At 48.8% G+C, this 14,714-nt stretch overlaps 1 protein-coding gene across 3 annotated transcripts in view; it reads left to right on the plus strand.

The window, feature by feature from the left end:
* Positions 1-306: 306 nt before the first annotated feature.
* Positions 307-14,714, plus strand: part of TRAF3IP2 (TRAF3 interacting protein 2) — a 47,851-nt gene continuing 33,443 nt past the window's right edge. Inside the window, exons 1-3 of one of the 3 annotated variants that reach the window (XM_058657849.1) lie at positions 307-611; positions 10,595-10,664; positions 12,449-13,271. In XM_058657849.1, coding sequence (XP_058513832.1) covers positions 12,461-13,271 — 811 coding nt within the window. In that variant the 5' untranslated portion in view covers positions 307-611; positions 10,595-10,664; positions 12,449-12,460. Of the gene's footprint in view, positions 612-10,594; positions 10,665-12,448; positions 13,272-14,714 lie in introns of those variants that run through there. The other 2 variants (XM_058657791.1, XM_058657900.1) reach the window with 2 other exon arrangements.

Genomic DNA, 14,714 nt, shown 5'->3' on the forward strand with positions numbered 1-14,714 from the left:
CGATAAATAAATACATCTTTCAAAAAGAAAAAATACAACCAGAGAAGGACAATTTGTGTGTATACATGCTGGTGTGCACATGGGCAGTGTGGAACGTTGGTAAGGTGTTATGAGAGCAAATGCTGACATTCTGAGCAGTCCCAGGGGCTGCGAAGAAGCTCCAGTTTCATACCCCTCGCCATTAGCTGTTTCCAATCCTCCTTCTGGGGGAGAAACAGTCTGTTCCAGCCCCTCCTGGAGACACTTTCTCAGGTCCCCAGCAGCCTCTTAGCTGGGTGGTGACATTCTCAACACACACACACACACACACACACACACACCACTACGCAGCCTTATTGGCCGCTGGCCCTCTCTAGTGAAAGAAGGAGGTTTCTGTTTTAAGAAATACAGTGACTCCTCGCCTGTTGATTCACTGCCCACAGGGAGATTAGGAGCCCAAGCTTCCTAGCCTCGGTAGAAATTTGCATACGACTTCCACTTCCTGCCTCAGATCCTGCTCTGCCACTTACCTGAGCCTGGAGAGGGCGAGAGCAACCTGAAGGCGGAGAACCTGGAGAAGCAGAGAGACCACCTGGGGCCCCCCTCCTCCCGTCGTCGGCGTCTGTCCCAAGGTAAGTTACTCAGCTTTGCTGCCTGCCTGCCTGCCTTTGAACCGCTGACCCATTTTGCTAGGCGCAGTCTCTTATTTATTGAAACGTTCTGCCTTCCTGCTCTCTTGCCTCCGCCCCTCCCCGCCTTGAACTCCATTTGCTGGTGCTTAAGAGCTGCTGGAGAGACTGACAGTTGACTTTCTGCCACAACAACGTGCCGACGCCCGTCGGAGGTTTAGGGTTTCAGCCAGGCCAGGCGTGATTCCCTCTTTGGGGCCAGGAAGCATGCAGACGGGTCCTGTTCAGAGCTGCCTGAGAACCACTTGTTTAGGCATTTGGTGTCCCCACAACTCTCAAGCAAGATATTCAGGCTCCATTTCTCCTATGAGGCACCCGGGGATGGCAAGGATTAAATAATTGGCTTCCAGCCTGAGAGCGCGTCAGCAGCAGAGGGGGAAGAAAAGTCCCAGTTCTCCAGCCGTGTTTCATGCCACAGGGGAGAAAAATCAACACAACATTCTTGGGCCAGGAAGTTCTGCTTGGGCCCAAGTGCCTCCTCCTCCGAGTCTCTCACACCCCTCCCCCCCAGCAGCCCAGGCCATTGCTGGCACTGGAAGCAGCCAGCAAAACCAGAAAGGCTTGTGCTTGACCTTAGAAGCTGATCAGTTTCATGTTCAAGATGGGCTTTTGGAATAGAACAGTTGTTTTTTTTAAAGGAACAGGAGGCAAGATGATCAAGGTTATAAGAAAAAAGGAGGGCAAAAAGCCGATTCCAAGTTTTTGTTCTACTTCTTGTGGTGCCATGACTCAGGCAATTGCCTTTGGCTCCTGGAGTCTGGATTTCTTCATCGGAAAGTGTTTGGGGGCGGGGAGGGTGGAGGGTGAGCTAGCCTGATTAGGGTCTCCTTCTAACAACATAGGAAAAAGTTAGTCTCGGAGGGGTGGCCAAAACGGGGAACTTGGAAGATGGTTTTGTTCACCGATCACTCATATACCTAAATTTGACCTCCTTCTGCCTATTGGTTAGCCCTGGGAGGAAAGGGACTTCGTTCTTAATACTCTTCAATCCTTTTCCGCTCCCCATGCCCCAAGCACACCATCGCAGGGCTCGTGGGACCTCCTCAAGTTCCTTGCTGGTGAGCTTCTCTCATTTCTGTGAGCTTCTCTCATTTCTGTGAGCTGCTCTGCCCTCAAGGCCAAAGGCGAAAAGCTTGGGTGAGGCTGAGGCCCTTGGCAGTCAGCAGGACTGCCTAGACTGTAGGCAACATTGGGTTCTGAGCAATAATGGGGGAAATCAGGGTTACCAAGCCCAGTTTGACTAACCCAGGAAGGAAGGATTGACCTGCGTATTTGCCACCAAAAGCAACATGGGCCAGAGAACCTTCAGACACGCCCAGCTTCTGGAGCCAGCGGTACTGACTCAGCAGGAGCTGAGAACCACCTCCTGCCAGGCCAGGGAGGGCAGTCCATGTGTGTGTGGGGGGGAATTGGGAGGGGAAGGAAACAGTGAGACACAGCGTAAGCCCCTGTGTATGTGCAAGTGCATGTGCCAGTGATAACTATGATGGCATGTCCATGGAATCATTAACCCTTTCCAAACCATATCTTGCTATGTTTTTCATTGTTGTTGTTTCTTCAGAGTCGTTACTAGCTGTCAGTCCAGTGCTGACAGACTCCAGCTGATGTGGCTGGGCTGCCTGAAGGCTTCTGGTAGGGCTAACCTGTTTCTGCAGGGTGGAGGGCAGGGGTAAGGGGAGAGGAATCTCAGAGCCCAACAGTGGCCTCTGTCTGTTCCCCTGGGATGAGAGAAGCCAGGATTCGAGAGTCGCCATGAGTTCCTGCTTTTACTTTCCAAGAAGGAGACAGCGTTATCTGAAATCATGCTGTTTGGTGACCGGCCTAACTTTGATCCCTAAATGCCACACTGGAGCCATTCTTCATCAGAGGCCGTGGCTGAGATGGACGGTATGGTTACTCCACTGGGGTGGGCTGTCGAGGCTGGGTGTGTTGAAGAGAAAGATTCTTAACTGAAGGATAATGTGTCTACAGAGGGTGCATAAATGGAAAATATTAATGCCTGCTTCTTCCAGGACTAAGGAGTTAGTGACTTTCAAATGCTCTGAAAATTAAAAGAGGAGGAGGAGGAGTCAGCCATATTCACAGGTGCTCTTTAATAGGCATTCGGAAATATAGATTCTGGTGCAGTAGTTTGTCTAAATTAAATCTCCGTGCCACCCCTCCCAGCATGGAAATCTCAGAAATATCCTGAATTCAAATAATTTTCCTGCTGCAGGCAATTTGAGATTAGTCTTGAAAAACACATGCGGCTTGCAGACTACCGCAGCCAAGGAGGAAAGCGGACCCAAGAGGCACCTTCCACTTCAAACTCCTTCCAGACCCAGTGAAATGACCCCTACCATTTGGTCACCTCGCCTTATCAAAATGATCTCGCAGCCTTTCCAGGAGAAAGCAGCTGAGAGCTTCAAGTACGGAGCTATCCCGTGGGCCTCTCCTGTTTCCTCCCGAATCCTTGTCACCAAGATATTTTTAGTTGGTGAAACCCAGGCTGTCCTGTCTGCTTCCAACATTCTTTGTGGCTCATGCCCAGAGGCCTCCCAGGAGCTCACATGTGCTTGGCTGGCTGGCAGCTCAGTTCCCCCTGTGCCTGTGTGTGTGTGTGTGCACATACACACTCCAGTGTGCATACACAGACCTTGTAGGAGACCAGGGTTGTAAAGCAGCGGGGAAAGGATGGGTTTTCATGCACGTGGGGGCCTCCAGCACTGTTCCAGTTGGCTCTGTTCCCTGATAAGACAGCTGAAATCCAGCTCAGTGGGAGAGAGGGGATGGCCTAGAGCCCCCAGCCCGCAAGCCCAGGCTGGCTGGGGTCCTGGCAGCAACTCTTGCGATGAGGGAAACTTGGCTGCCTTTGCCTCATTGTGTTTCCCAGACTCAGGATTCCAGCGCTTTCCTTTCTGCCCTCCCAGAGTCACGGGTCTCCCTCCTCTCTCTGACCTCTCATCCCACCCTGAGCTGTCCCAGGCCTTTGTGGGCCACCAACTTTGCCTGGACCTGGTTGTCCTAAGCCTAGACCCAAGCCTTCCCTTCCAGTTTGCCTTCTCAAACTCAATGAGAGACCCCATTTCCGGTTGAAAGAAGTCTGTCTCCTAGGTCCCTCCTTGGTGCCTGATCAACTGCTTCCCTTAGGGTTTTCCCCAAGTTCCTTACATCCCTCCCCTTCCACTCTGTTCTCTTCCTTTCTTGATTTTCCCTTTCTATTCTTTTCTCTCCTTCACTTTGGCCTGGACCCAATTAGGGATGAAAAACATGTGCTTGGAGAGACTTCTTATCTGAAAAAGAAAACACCTACAACACAGAAGCGGGGGCTGTTTGAGGTTGTTCTCCAGTCAACCTTCAAAGCAGCCAGGTCGGTGTGCTGGGTCCCATTGTGCGGCTTCTCCTCCTGTAGCGCCTCTTGGAGACCCAGCCAGACTTCCTCAGAGGAGGTCTGCGAGTGCTGCTTTGGCCATAGCATGATGGCAATGTGACTGTGCAGGGATGTTTGCAAGGCATGTTACATGTTCTTTTGTCTCCAGTCTCTGCTGCCAATCCTCTGGCAAACCCAGTGAAAGAACTTGTCTGTCTGGGAAACTGCAAGTAAACTTGGAAGTATGTGTTTGCAGGAGTTTGAATCAGAGCCTAACAATTCACCCAAAACCAACGATCTGTGAAGCTAATCAGTGTTGTGGAAGTTCACATGCATTTGGATAGTAAACAAATAATATTCATTGGTTTGAAGACTTAGAAAAATCCATGATTTTCAGATGTATCAAAAAATTACTCTCTGGGGGAATGAAATAGGGCCTGAAGAATCCATTATTTGGAAGTGTATGATTCAAATTGGATCTTGGGATCCTCCCAGTTGTAAATTTCTGTATTTATATGAAATCCACCTGAAATACTCCTGATGCGTATCTCTAACCTCTTGCACTTTTTCATTGACCTAAAGAACACTTTAAAACCTCCCAGCAGTTGGTGAGCCCCGAGCTTGATAATTTAGGAGCTGCTCACACGGTTTATTAATTACTCAGGCTGCACGCTCCTGCCCTTCCTTGCTATGTGATTTGTCTTCTTCCAGGGACGTAACACCTTCATCAAATCCCTTCCGCCCTTGCTTTGAAGACGTCCCCTGGAAGATCTCCCTTTCTCAGCATGCATCACCATCTATCATCACTCTTTGTTTGTGCTCTGTCAACCAGCTTTCAATTTATTTTGAATTCAGTTTATGATTAAAATTTAATGAGATCCAATCAAGTACTTTCCTCGAATCAAGATGCCTCTGCAGTTTCATCTCTACCCTCCATTGTAAGGGCAAACAACAAAGCCACATGAGGGCTCTAGCCTGGCAATTCCTTATAACACACAGGTGGTGCTTTAGTGTCAAGGTGAATGGCTCAGAAATACATTTATTCCAGAAATTCCAGGGGCTACGTGGCCCCCCTCTTCCTTTTTCTCCCTCCCAAATAGCCTAACGAGCTCAGTGCTCACAATCAACATACAAGCCGTTCAGTGCATAGGGTGTGGTATGCTGAGCTGCTGAATTGGAATCCTAGCTCTGTTACCTACTGGGCATATAATCTTGGGCATGGTATCTAACTGCTGCGTGCCTCAGTTTCCCCATCTGTTAAAAAAATGGAACTTGGGAAAATGGGGATGGAGAAAGGGGAGGTGGAGCGGGGAATCCCTATACCTATAAAACCATATCATGGAAAATAATAACTTTAAAACATGGTGCTGGCAGCAGTAACAACCAAACAGGGTAGCTGTGAGAATTAAGCACATTAATGTAGACAATACTTAGAACAGTACTTCACACACAGTAACCCTGGAATGAATATTAATCAGTGATTACTAACTAAGAGTGGCATTTCCGAAGTCTATCCAGATCATTTGTTGTGCATTTTGATTTATCAGCATCATTGAGAACAGCAGTTGGTAAACTACATCCTTGCTCCAAAGGTGGCCTGTGACCTGCTTTTGCACTGGCCTTTTGTAAAGAGTGCATTTTACATTTTTAGAGGATTGCTTTTGCTAAAAAAAAGAAGAACCAGAAGATGAGACAGTGGCGGCATATGGCAAATGGCTGGAAGCCGGCTACTCTCTGGCCCCTTGCAGATAAGCATTTGCCAACTCCTCTGTGTGGTTTAGTGGAAAGAATCAGGAGAGATCCATAGGCCAGATTGGCTCCACTGCACACTTGTTGGCTGACTTGGAAAAAGCCGGTTAACGTGTCTAAGCTAGTTAATGTGTCTCAGCTAGTTAAAGTGTCTAAACACAGTGTGTAAGATAAGAACACTGAGATGGTGTTCCTCACCCTGCCTGTGGCCCAGGCTTGTTTTAAGGACCAAATGAGATGATAAACATCAAATATGCAGGATGTGACTCATGTACTCATTTCTTGGTGAAAAATATAATCTTCATACACTGGGTTGATATAGTGATAACAGATGTGTAGAAAATGAGGTAATGCAGTCTTTAAAAAGAAAGCAACAAAAACACTTCCACAGGGCTGGTGTTGTGGCATAGCAAGTTAAGCAACAACTTGAGATGTGTGCATTCTATGTTGGAGCACTGATTCAAGTCCTGGCTACTCTACTTCTAATACAGCTTTCTGCTACTGTGCCTGAGAAGTACTGGGAAGTACTTGGGCCCCTGCCATCTATGTGGAAGACCAGATAGAGGTTCTAGATCCTGACTTCAGCCTGTTGCAGGCTGTTTGTGGCCATTTGGGGAGTGAACCAGCAGATGAAAGATCTCTCTCTCTCTCTGGGTCCATCACCACCCCTGTCCAATAGACAAATCCACAAAAATAAGCAAATCTATTTAAAAAAAGAGTTCCACAGATAAATGACTTGCTGAAGTAAGAAATAACAAAATGGTCATTTTTTTAAAAAGGGTTTTTTAAAAGGGACTATTATTATTTGAAAGGCAGAGTTACAGAGAGAGAAGGAGAGACAGGGAGAGAGACCATTCATCTGCTGGTTCAATCCCCAAATGGCCACAGCGACTACAGCTGGGTCAGGCCTCGCGTGTGGATGCAGGCACCCGAGCACTTGGGCTGTCCTCTACTGCTTTCCCAGGCCTTTAGCAAGGAGCCGGGTTGGAAGTAGGGCAGCTTGGACTTGAACTGATGCCCGTAGAGGATGCAGATGTTGCAGGCAGAAGCTTCATTTGCTGTACCACACACCTCATCGTTTTTTGAGAACTGCATTTGTGCCAAGTTCTACACTCACACTCTGTGATTTATCTCCTTTTCCTTTTGTTTTCAGGACACCCCATAGGGCAAGTGTTGCTATTTCCCCCATTTTGCAGATAAGAAAAATGAGACTCAGAGAAGTTAAATAATTTTGCCAAGGTCACATGTCTTACTATGCTAATGTAGAAGAAAAAAAATTTAAACCTCAATAGTCTGAAACTAGAGCTAAAGTCCTCACCTTGCACACCCAGGATCCCATATAGGCTCCAGTTCGTGTCCTGGCAGCCCTGCTTCCCGTCCAGCTCCCTGCTTGTTGCCTGAAAAGGCAGTAGAAGATGGCCCAAAGCCTTGGGGCCCTGCACCTGTGTGGGAGACCCGGAAGAGGCTCCTGGGTTCCTGGCTTTGGATCAGCGTAGCTCCGGGTGTTGCGGCCATTTGGGGAGTAAATCAAAAATTCCCACTTTGGGAGTTTCTCCTCTTTTCTGTATATCTGATTTTCCAATAAAAATAAACAAATCTTTTTAAAAAGAGAGAGGCCACAGGATGGAAGAGGAAGCAGGTTGAAGAAGAGTGATGAGATGAGAAATGTAGTGTCTCAGAACTGAATTGGCTGTGTTTTGAGAAACTATGAATTTCAAGCTTGATGTGCTCCAGGGGGAAACAGGTTGCTGGGAACAGACAGGAGGCAAGAGAGACCTGTGTGCAGAAAAAAAAAAAAAAGGCAGAGAGAGGTGTGGACACACAGGAAATTCTGCGAGTGAGACAGCAGTGGGATACTGCTGCATGAGATGTCAGAGCTGCTGTTGTCTGTGTAAGATATTTGCAAAGCCGGGCTGCTTGTGCAGAAAGGAAAGGAAAGGCCTCAGGTCCTAGGAGACTTAAAGGAAGCCCCAAGTGAGAGACTTTGGAGAGGGAGAGAGAATATAACAGAAAGATCTGAAGAAAGATGCTGGTCAGATTTGAAGAGTTCCTACACTTAGGAGAATGGGATTCCAGAGAAGAAAAATTACTACCCTTGGAGTCAAATCAGAGTAAGACCCCAGCTCATCTGTGCCCTGTTTCAGATTGGCTGGAAGTCCCTGGGACCAGCCACTTCTTAGCCCACCTATGTGTATGTTCAGTTTTGCACCAAAAATTGTTTAAGTCACTTTTAAATTCCATCTCCCATAAACTTTTTTAAGCACTCTGATATACAATCTTATACAAAGGGTGACATACTCTCTGTACTGAGATCTCCCACCTCCTGGCACAATCCCCAAATGCCTGCATCAACCAGATCTCCAAAACCAGGAACCTGGAATTCAATATTGGTCTTGCATCTGGATAGTAAGCACCCAACTACTGGAGCCACCATCTGCTGTTGGTTCCCAGGGCGCATATTAGCAGGAACCTAGATTAGAAGCAAAGTAGGTAGTACTCTGCTACGGAATGCAGGCTTCCCGTACAGCTATGCCAAATGTATGCCCCAACTTCTTCACTGTCAGCTGTACTACAGCTTAAAAAGGCAAGAACCTCCGAGAACACAGGGACTGTTTCTAGTCTGTACTATCCCAAACCTTGCCACATGGCTTGTGGCATGCACATACTACCATGGAGGAAATTCTCAAGAAATGAAATTATTAGGTCAAAGAGCAGATGCTTTAGAAATTCTGACAGCTGCTGCCAAGTTGAACAGTTGGCACTCCTGCTGGCCAAGCAGACAAGTACCTGTGGGGCTTTGCTGTCTCAGGGCAAAAGGGTCGTGGTGGTGGTGAGGAAGCTTGGGGAATCCAGCAAAGGAGTGGTAGAAAGAGATTCTGAGCCTGACATCCCTAGGTTTCCTTGTCCTCGAAGGTATCCCCTCCTGGTTTGTGGCAGTGTGATAATGGCTGTTGTCCTCCAGGCCTGTGCCCCCAGCTTCTCCCAGGCTTGCTGAGCTCCAGCACCAGCTATTACTTCCCAGGCTGCCCAGGCTCTGCCAGTACTGGGCTCCCAGGCCCCTATCCCGCTGGTCTGGGGTTCAGGGGTTTTGCCCTGTGAACCAGCTTCTACCTTCTGTGAGAGACTGCAGCACAGACCATGCCAGAGTTCCAACCAGCGGACAGCATGTGGAGAAGTCCTGGGGACAGGCTAGGGGGAACATGGAAAAATGGAAATGGTTAGCAGTACAAAGAGTAGTTTTTTGTTTGCTTTCTTATGTGTAGAAGTTTTACATTATTAACAATAAAAATGCAACAAATGAAACTGCTCTTTGTGACATAACACACTGCTCTTCTGTGGCCTTGTCACGCAAATGTGCTCTGTGATCATTGGGTAGGATCAGCCCTGCCCTCTGTGTGCCTGCAGACAGATGCTCCAGGACCTGTCCTGCTGCTGTGTAATGGGCAGGACCTCATAAGTATGGCCCAAGACCACCATGGAGGCTTGGTCCCTAGTGTGGATCCATAGCATGTTTGTGAAAGGAAGAAGGAGGGGTGGCCCAAGTGGCGCGAGAACTCGGCCCTCCGAACCCTCCCTGGTGCCTGCCCCCGTGACGTGGTCACTGTACAGATCTGTTGCTTCTTGAGCATCTGCATTCCTCACTCATTCACTCACTCAGTACTTCTTGGCTGAGTCCTGACCTAGAGCCAGAAACAGTTTGGAGAACATAGAATAGGCCCCAGCCCTGCTCTCTGTGAACTCTGCATTCTGCAGGGAGGGGCAGGCGAAAATAACCCAACAAGAGGTGGTTAGGTATTGACACGTGTTTATGACAGAACTTGGGTAGGCTGAAAGATGATGATGATTCTGAGAGGGGAAGGGAAGGAACATGGGCAAGGAAGACGGAAATGAAAGGAAGCGACAACTGAGTGAGAATCTGAAGGCCAATGGAGGCGAGCCATGCAGGTATATTGGGTAATGGGGTCTGGTAAGGGAGCAGGCAGAGCCAAGGCCCTGGGTGCAGCCTGATGGGATCAGTGCTTATGCATCTGTGGACATCATTTGCGCATGTGCACTGGATGGCCTTTTGTATCTACATGGCCTTTTGAAGTCAGCATCACCGGTAGAGATTTAAAAAGCCCAAAGAAATTGAAATTAATCATATGCCTCAGCAGAGGGTCACTCACACCAGACTAGACCCTGAACAGTGTTCCATCATTATTTGATGTTTAAATGTTTGCTAGGTGGCATGTTTGAAGCATGAGGGTCCTGTCTCTTTTCTGAAGAGCCTTGAGCCCATCGCTAAGTGAGATGGCTGATTGCCCCTCTGTGTTATTTTACTAACCTCCAAGGAAATACACCATGGGTGTGTGCAGGTTTCAGAACCACTTAAACCATGGCAACCCCCACCCTACAAAGGGCCTCAGATGCGCAGGAGACATGACTGCGCTCATCACCTTTTAAGACAATTTTTATGTATTTGAAAGGCAGAAAGACCGAGAGTTGCTATCCACTGATTCACTCTTCAAATGCCTGCTGCAGCAGCTGGTGCTGGGCCAGGCTGAAGCTGGGAGCCAGGAACTCAATCCAGGTCTCCCGCATGGGTGGCAGAGGCCCAGCCACTTGAGCCATCACTGCTGCCTCCCGGATTGTTCATTAGCAGCAATCAGGAACAGACCTGGGACTCGCACCCAGGCACTCCCATGTAAGGATGCAGGCACTCTAAGTGGCACTTGAGCTGCTAAGCCAAATGCTCTCTGATTTGTCCCTTTCCCATGAGCCTCCTCTAAACCCTGAGGCCCCTCCACTGGAAGAACAGAATTTGTAACTTTTTATTTTTTCTTGGTAGGGAAGCACTTCTAAGGAATTCATGTTTGAAAACCCAGGGAGAAAGTAAAACAGTTGTACCTGAAGTGCAGGTAATGAAAATGCGTCCCCTGATGAGAAATGATCGGCAGAACGTAGTCCATTAGCCAGCTCCCTTTGTGCATCCCTTCGCCTTCCCTCTCGGCCGTAGGCGCCCAGATGCGTGCGGGAGATAACACCCGCTTCAGCCAGCCCTGAGACAAGACTGGTATTTTCTGCCCGGCTGAGGAACATGCTAGGTGGCATATCCAACTGCATAGCTCTAGACAAACCACGAGAAAGGAAAACAATAGTGACTTCTTAAACACTGTACAGTGGAAATACATTGGTTGCTGTTGGCACTTGGGCATTTTTGCAAGGTCTAAGCAGGTGAAGTGGTGAGGTCTCTTGTCTGCAGAGGGTCCAGTGGTGGGGGACTGCATTGCAGCCTGGGAAAGAGATAGACAGGGGAAGGGAAAGACAGAAGGAAGTGGGAGACCAGCTAGGAATTAGGGGCAGAAGGAGTTTCCTGTTGTATGAGAACAATGCCAGGGTGGTTGTGCAGCGGTGGGGAGGGTGGCTGTGTGTGCACCTGACACCAACATCATACAGGGTTCATTTGGCAGGGAATGGGGGCGGGTCTCTTTGCATAGACAATGAGGACACATCTGGTGACCACTGCAGGCCCCACCTCTGTGAAGCCGGGCACTGCAGAGCACCAGCTGTCATCTTCCCACTGACGTGGGGACCAGGGGTGGGACAAAGTGAATCCATACTCCTGAGTGTGATGCACAATAAGCCTTAGCCCATATTTGGTGTTGAAATACTCTATAGACCCCAAGTGAAAACCCACAAACAATCCTTCTCTCTCCTAAGCTGAAGCTAGGTGTATATGAGACCTGACATAGAATGAAAACTGGAATTTTTTTTTTTCTTTTTCGTTCAATTGTTTGCTCTTTTGTGACATTGCAGGTTTCTGGAAGCTTCCTGATGCTCCCTAGAGTATCCTTTCCCCCATCCTGCCTCCCTTCAGCCCTTGAGCATTTATCTTAACCAAATTAGTGAGCTTGCTAGGCTGAGCAAGAATTCTCTTGTTGGGGATAAAGGCCATATTGCCTGGACTCTGGGCTAAAGGCTTGGCTAGGGAGCCCAGCTAGTTCAACTGCCACATCACAAACCAGACGGTCAGTGCTGCCTGCATTCCAGACACAGGGCCAGAAGGACACATCCCTCAAATGACCCTAAGCTCCTAAGTAAAAAATGTCACTATGCCCTGTATTCCATGTGTTTGGAACTTGGGATGGCTTTCTTGTATGTGTGTTTAACCTCTGTTTATTTTTACTCATGAAGCAACAGTCACAGGGAACAAAATTGTAAAAGTTGGAGAACCACACACACTCCCTTCCAATTGCCCCTCCCCACCTGCTCCCATCCTCGTAGGCAGCCGGGTTCCTCCGGTCTGGGTTCTCCACATGTGTGCTGCACATACATAAGCAGATACACATATGCAAGCATACACACACTCCCTGCATTAGCCAACAGCATGGTGTGCACACTGGTCAACACCCTTGCTGTTTGTCCCTTAACAGGTTCATATTAGTTCCTGGGACTTCCTTCATCATGTATTCCATACACACATGGAACAGCCCACACTGTAACAATGTCTTTCCTTGGTCCTTGGCAGTGGATTTTCACTCATGACGACTGGGGCTCGGCAGGCGCACAAGCATCACACCAACTGGTAATTTTAAGCCGTGTCTTGAATGAGGTCCCTTGAGGTCAGAAAGCGGGGGTGGGGATTGTCTTTGAGAATTGATAGGTCTTCTGAGGTGGTGGCGTGTTTTGTTTCTTGTTCCAGAAACAAGATAGAATGAATCGGAGCATTCCTGTGGAGGTTGACGAATCGGAACCATACCCCAGCGAGCTGCTGAAAGCGATCCCAGAAAATGCTCTAGAAGCACAATCAGAGCTCCCTGCTGCAGGCACAAGGAACGTGGTGCCCCAGGGCTTGTGGACTCCCCGAACCCCTTACTGTCCCAGGGGAGACTCTGCTGAGGTGCCCCTGGTACTTGTCAGCCCGCAGCGTCCTGTGTCCCAGGAGGTCGCCTGTCTGCGTGCTCGAATCCTGGAGGAGAGCGAAGACAGCTTCTGCAGGAGGCACCAAGACGCCGACAAAGATTTCCCCACAGGCTCCTCTGCAGCCAGCACGTGGGAGGCCGGGACTGGAGCCGGCGCCCCCCACCCTGAGCATCAGTTTTCGTTTCTGGAAAAACACATCGTACAACCAGGATCTCAGCTTTCAGCAGCTTCTTCTGACGCTAGCCATGACTCTGACAAAGCCGACCAGAGTTTACCCAATGCTTCAGCAGACTCCCCAGACAGCAACCAAGGGACATGGCGGGACGCCCAGCCCCACAGGAGCCGACTGGCCCCAGGCGCTCCCACCATAGACACGTGGTATGATTCCCAGCCCCAGGATGTCCTGGGCATCCGAAAGCTGGAAAGACCTCTGCCCTTGACCTCTGTGTGTTACCCCCAGGATCTCCCTGCATCACTGAGGTCCCATGAGTTCCCGCAGAGATACCCAGCAGGCGCACAGGTGCAGCCTCCGAACCCTTGTGCACACACTCCGTGGGACCACGCCCACTGGTATGCCAGAGGTCCCAACCACCAGGTGCCATGTAAGTGATCTTCCAGACACTCTGGATGGGGTGACTGGGGAAGCAAGGGCCTCACATCCAACCATATGTCATGTCACCAGCCCAGTACACATGGTGAGAGCTTTTGCTCTCAGGGACTTCTGTGTGGCTGTACTTGCAAGAAGGAACTATGAGAAGGCGCCACCTTCTGAGCTCGCCCCACACCTCTGGGAATCTCCTTCACTTGGATGCTTTAGGGACGGCTTCACAGGAATCTGCCCAGACACAGGGAGGTGACTTCAGTGATTTCTAGAAAGCATATTAGTTGTTTGAGTTTTGGAGCATCTGAGTGCTTCCTTTTCTTCAAGTGTCTTTCCTATTTTAGGCCTGGCAAAGAAAGGGGCCTTTGGTCAATCATAACAACAAAAATCAGCACGCATCCAGCCTGACATTAAGTCTCTGGATTCAGGCTGTGAGCCCCAGGTTGCTCCTGTATTTCTGTTGCTTAAGTCCCTCTGGGCTATCTGTGTACCACATTCGCACTGTCCCAAGGACTGGCAGGCCTCCTGACTCATCACATTGTTTGCTGACCTCATACACCTGCCCCTGCTCTTCAATCACTAGAATATTCCTTCCTCTAGTGTGTTTGACCCACGACTATACATTTTCTAACAAGCTTTTTGACTTACTTATTTTAAAAAAATATTTATTGCAGCCGTATGAGATGCTGCTGATGCAAGTGGATATAACATGCTATGCTATAATACCTGGCCTCTGCGTGTTTATTTACTGATGTATTTGTGGGGCAGAGAGAGAGAGTGAGATGGAGAGAGAGCTCCTGTCAACTTGTTCACTCCCTCAGTGTCCACAGTGGCTGAAATTTGGCGTGGGCAAACGCTGGTAGCCAGAAACTCAACTCAGGTCTCTCATGTAGATGGCAGGATATCAGTTTCTTGAACCATCATCATTTGTTTCCAGGGTCTGCATTAACAGGAATTTGGAATCAGGCCCGGCGCGATAGCGTAGTGGTTAAAGTTCTCGCCTTGAATGCGCCACGATCCCATATGGATGCCGGTTCTAATCCCAGCAGCCCTGCTTCCCATCCAGCTCCCTGCTTGTGGCCTGGGAAAGCAGTTGAGGATGGCCCAAAGCTTTGGGACCCTGCATCTCCGTGGAGGACCTGGAAGAGCTTCTGGCTCCTGGCTTCGGATTGACTGAGCTCCAGCGATTGCGGCCACTTTGAGAGTGAACCATCGGATGGAAGATCTTTCTCTCTGTCTCTCTTCCTCTCTGTACATCTGCTTTTCCAATAAAAATAAATAAATCTTTAAAAAAAAACTAGGAATTTGGAATTAGGAGGGGAGCCAGTTATTACACCAGGTACTTCTATGTGAGACAAGGAAATCTTTTTTTTTCCTAATTTGATTTTTTATTATGTTTTTGACAATCTTTACATAGTTAATTAGGGAAAAAAAGGTTCAAGGG

Source organism: Ochotona princeps, chromosome 1, assembly GCF_030435755.1.
Source record: "Ochotona princeps isolate mOchPri1 chromosome 1, mOchPri1.hap1, whole genome shotgun sequence".
Lineage (NCBI taxonomy): Eukaryota > Metazoa > Chordata > Mammalia > Lagomorpha > Ochotonidae > Ochotona > Ochotona princeps.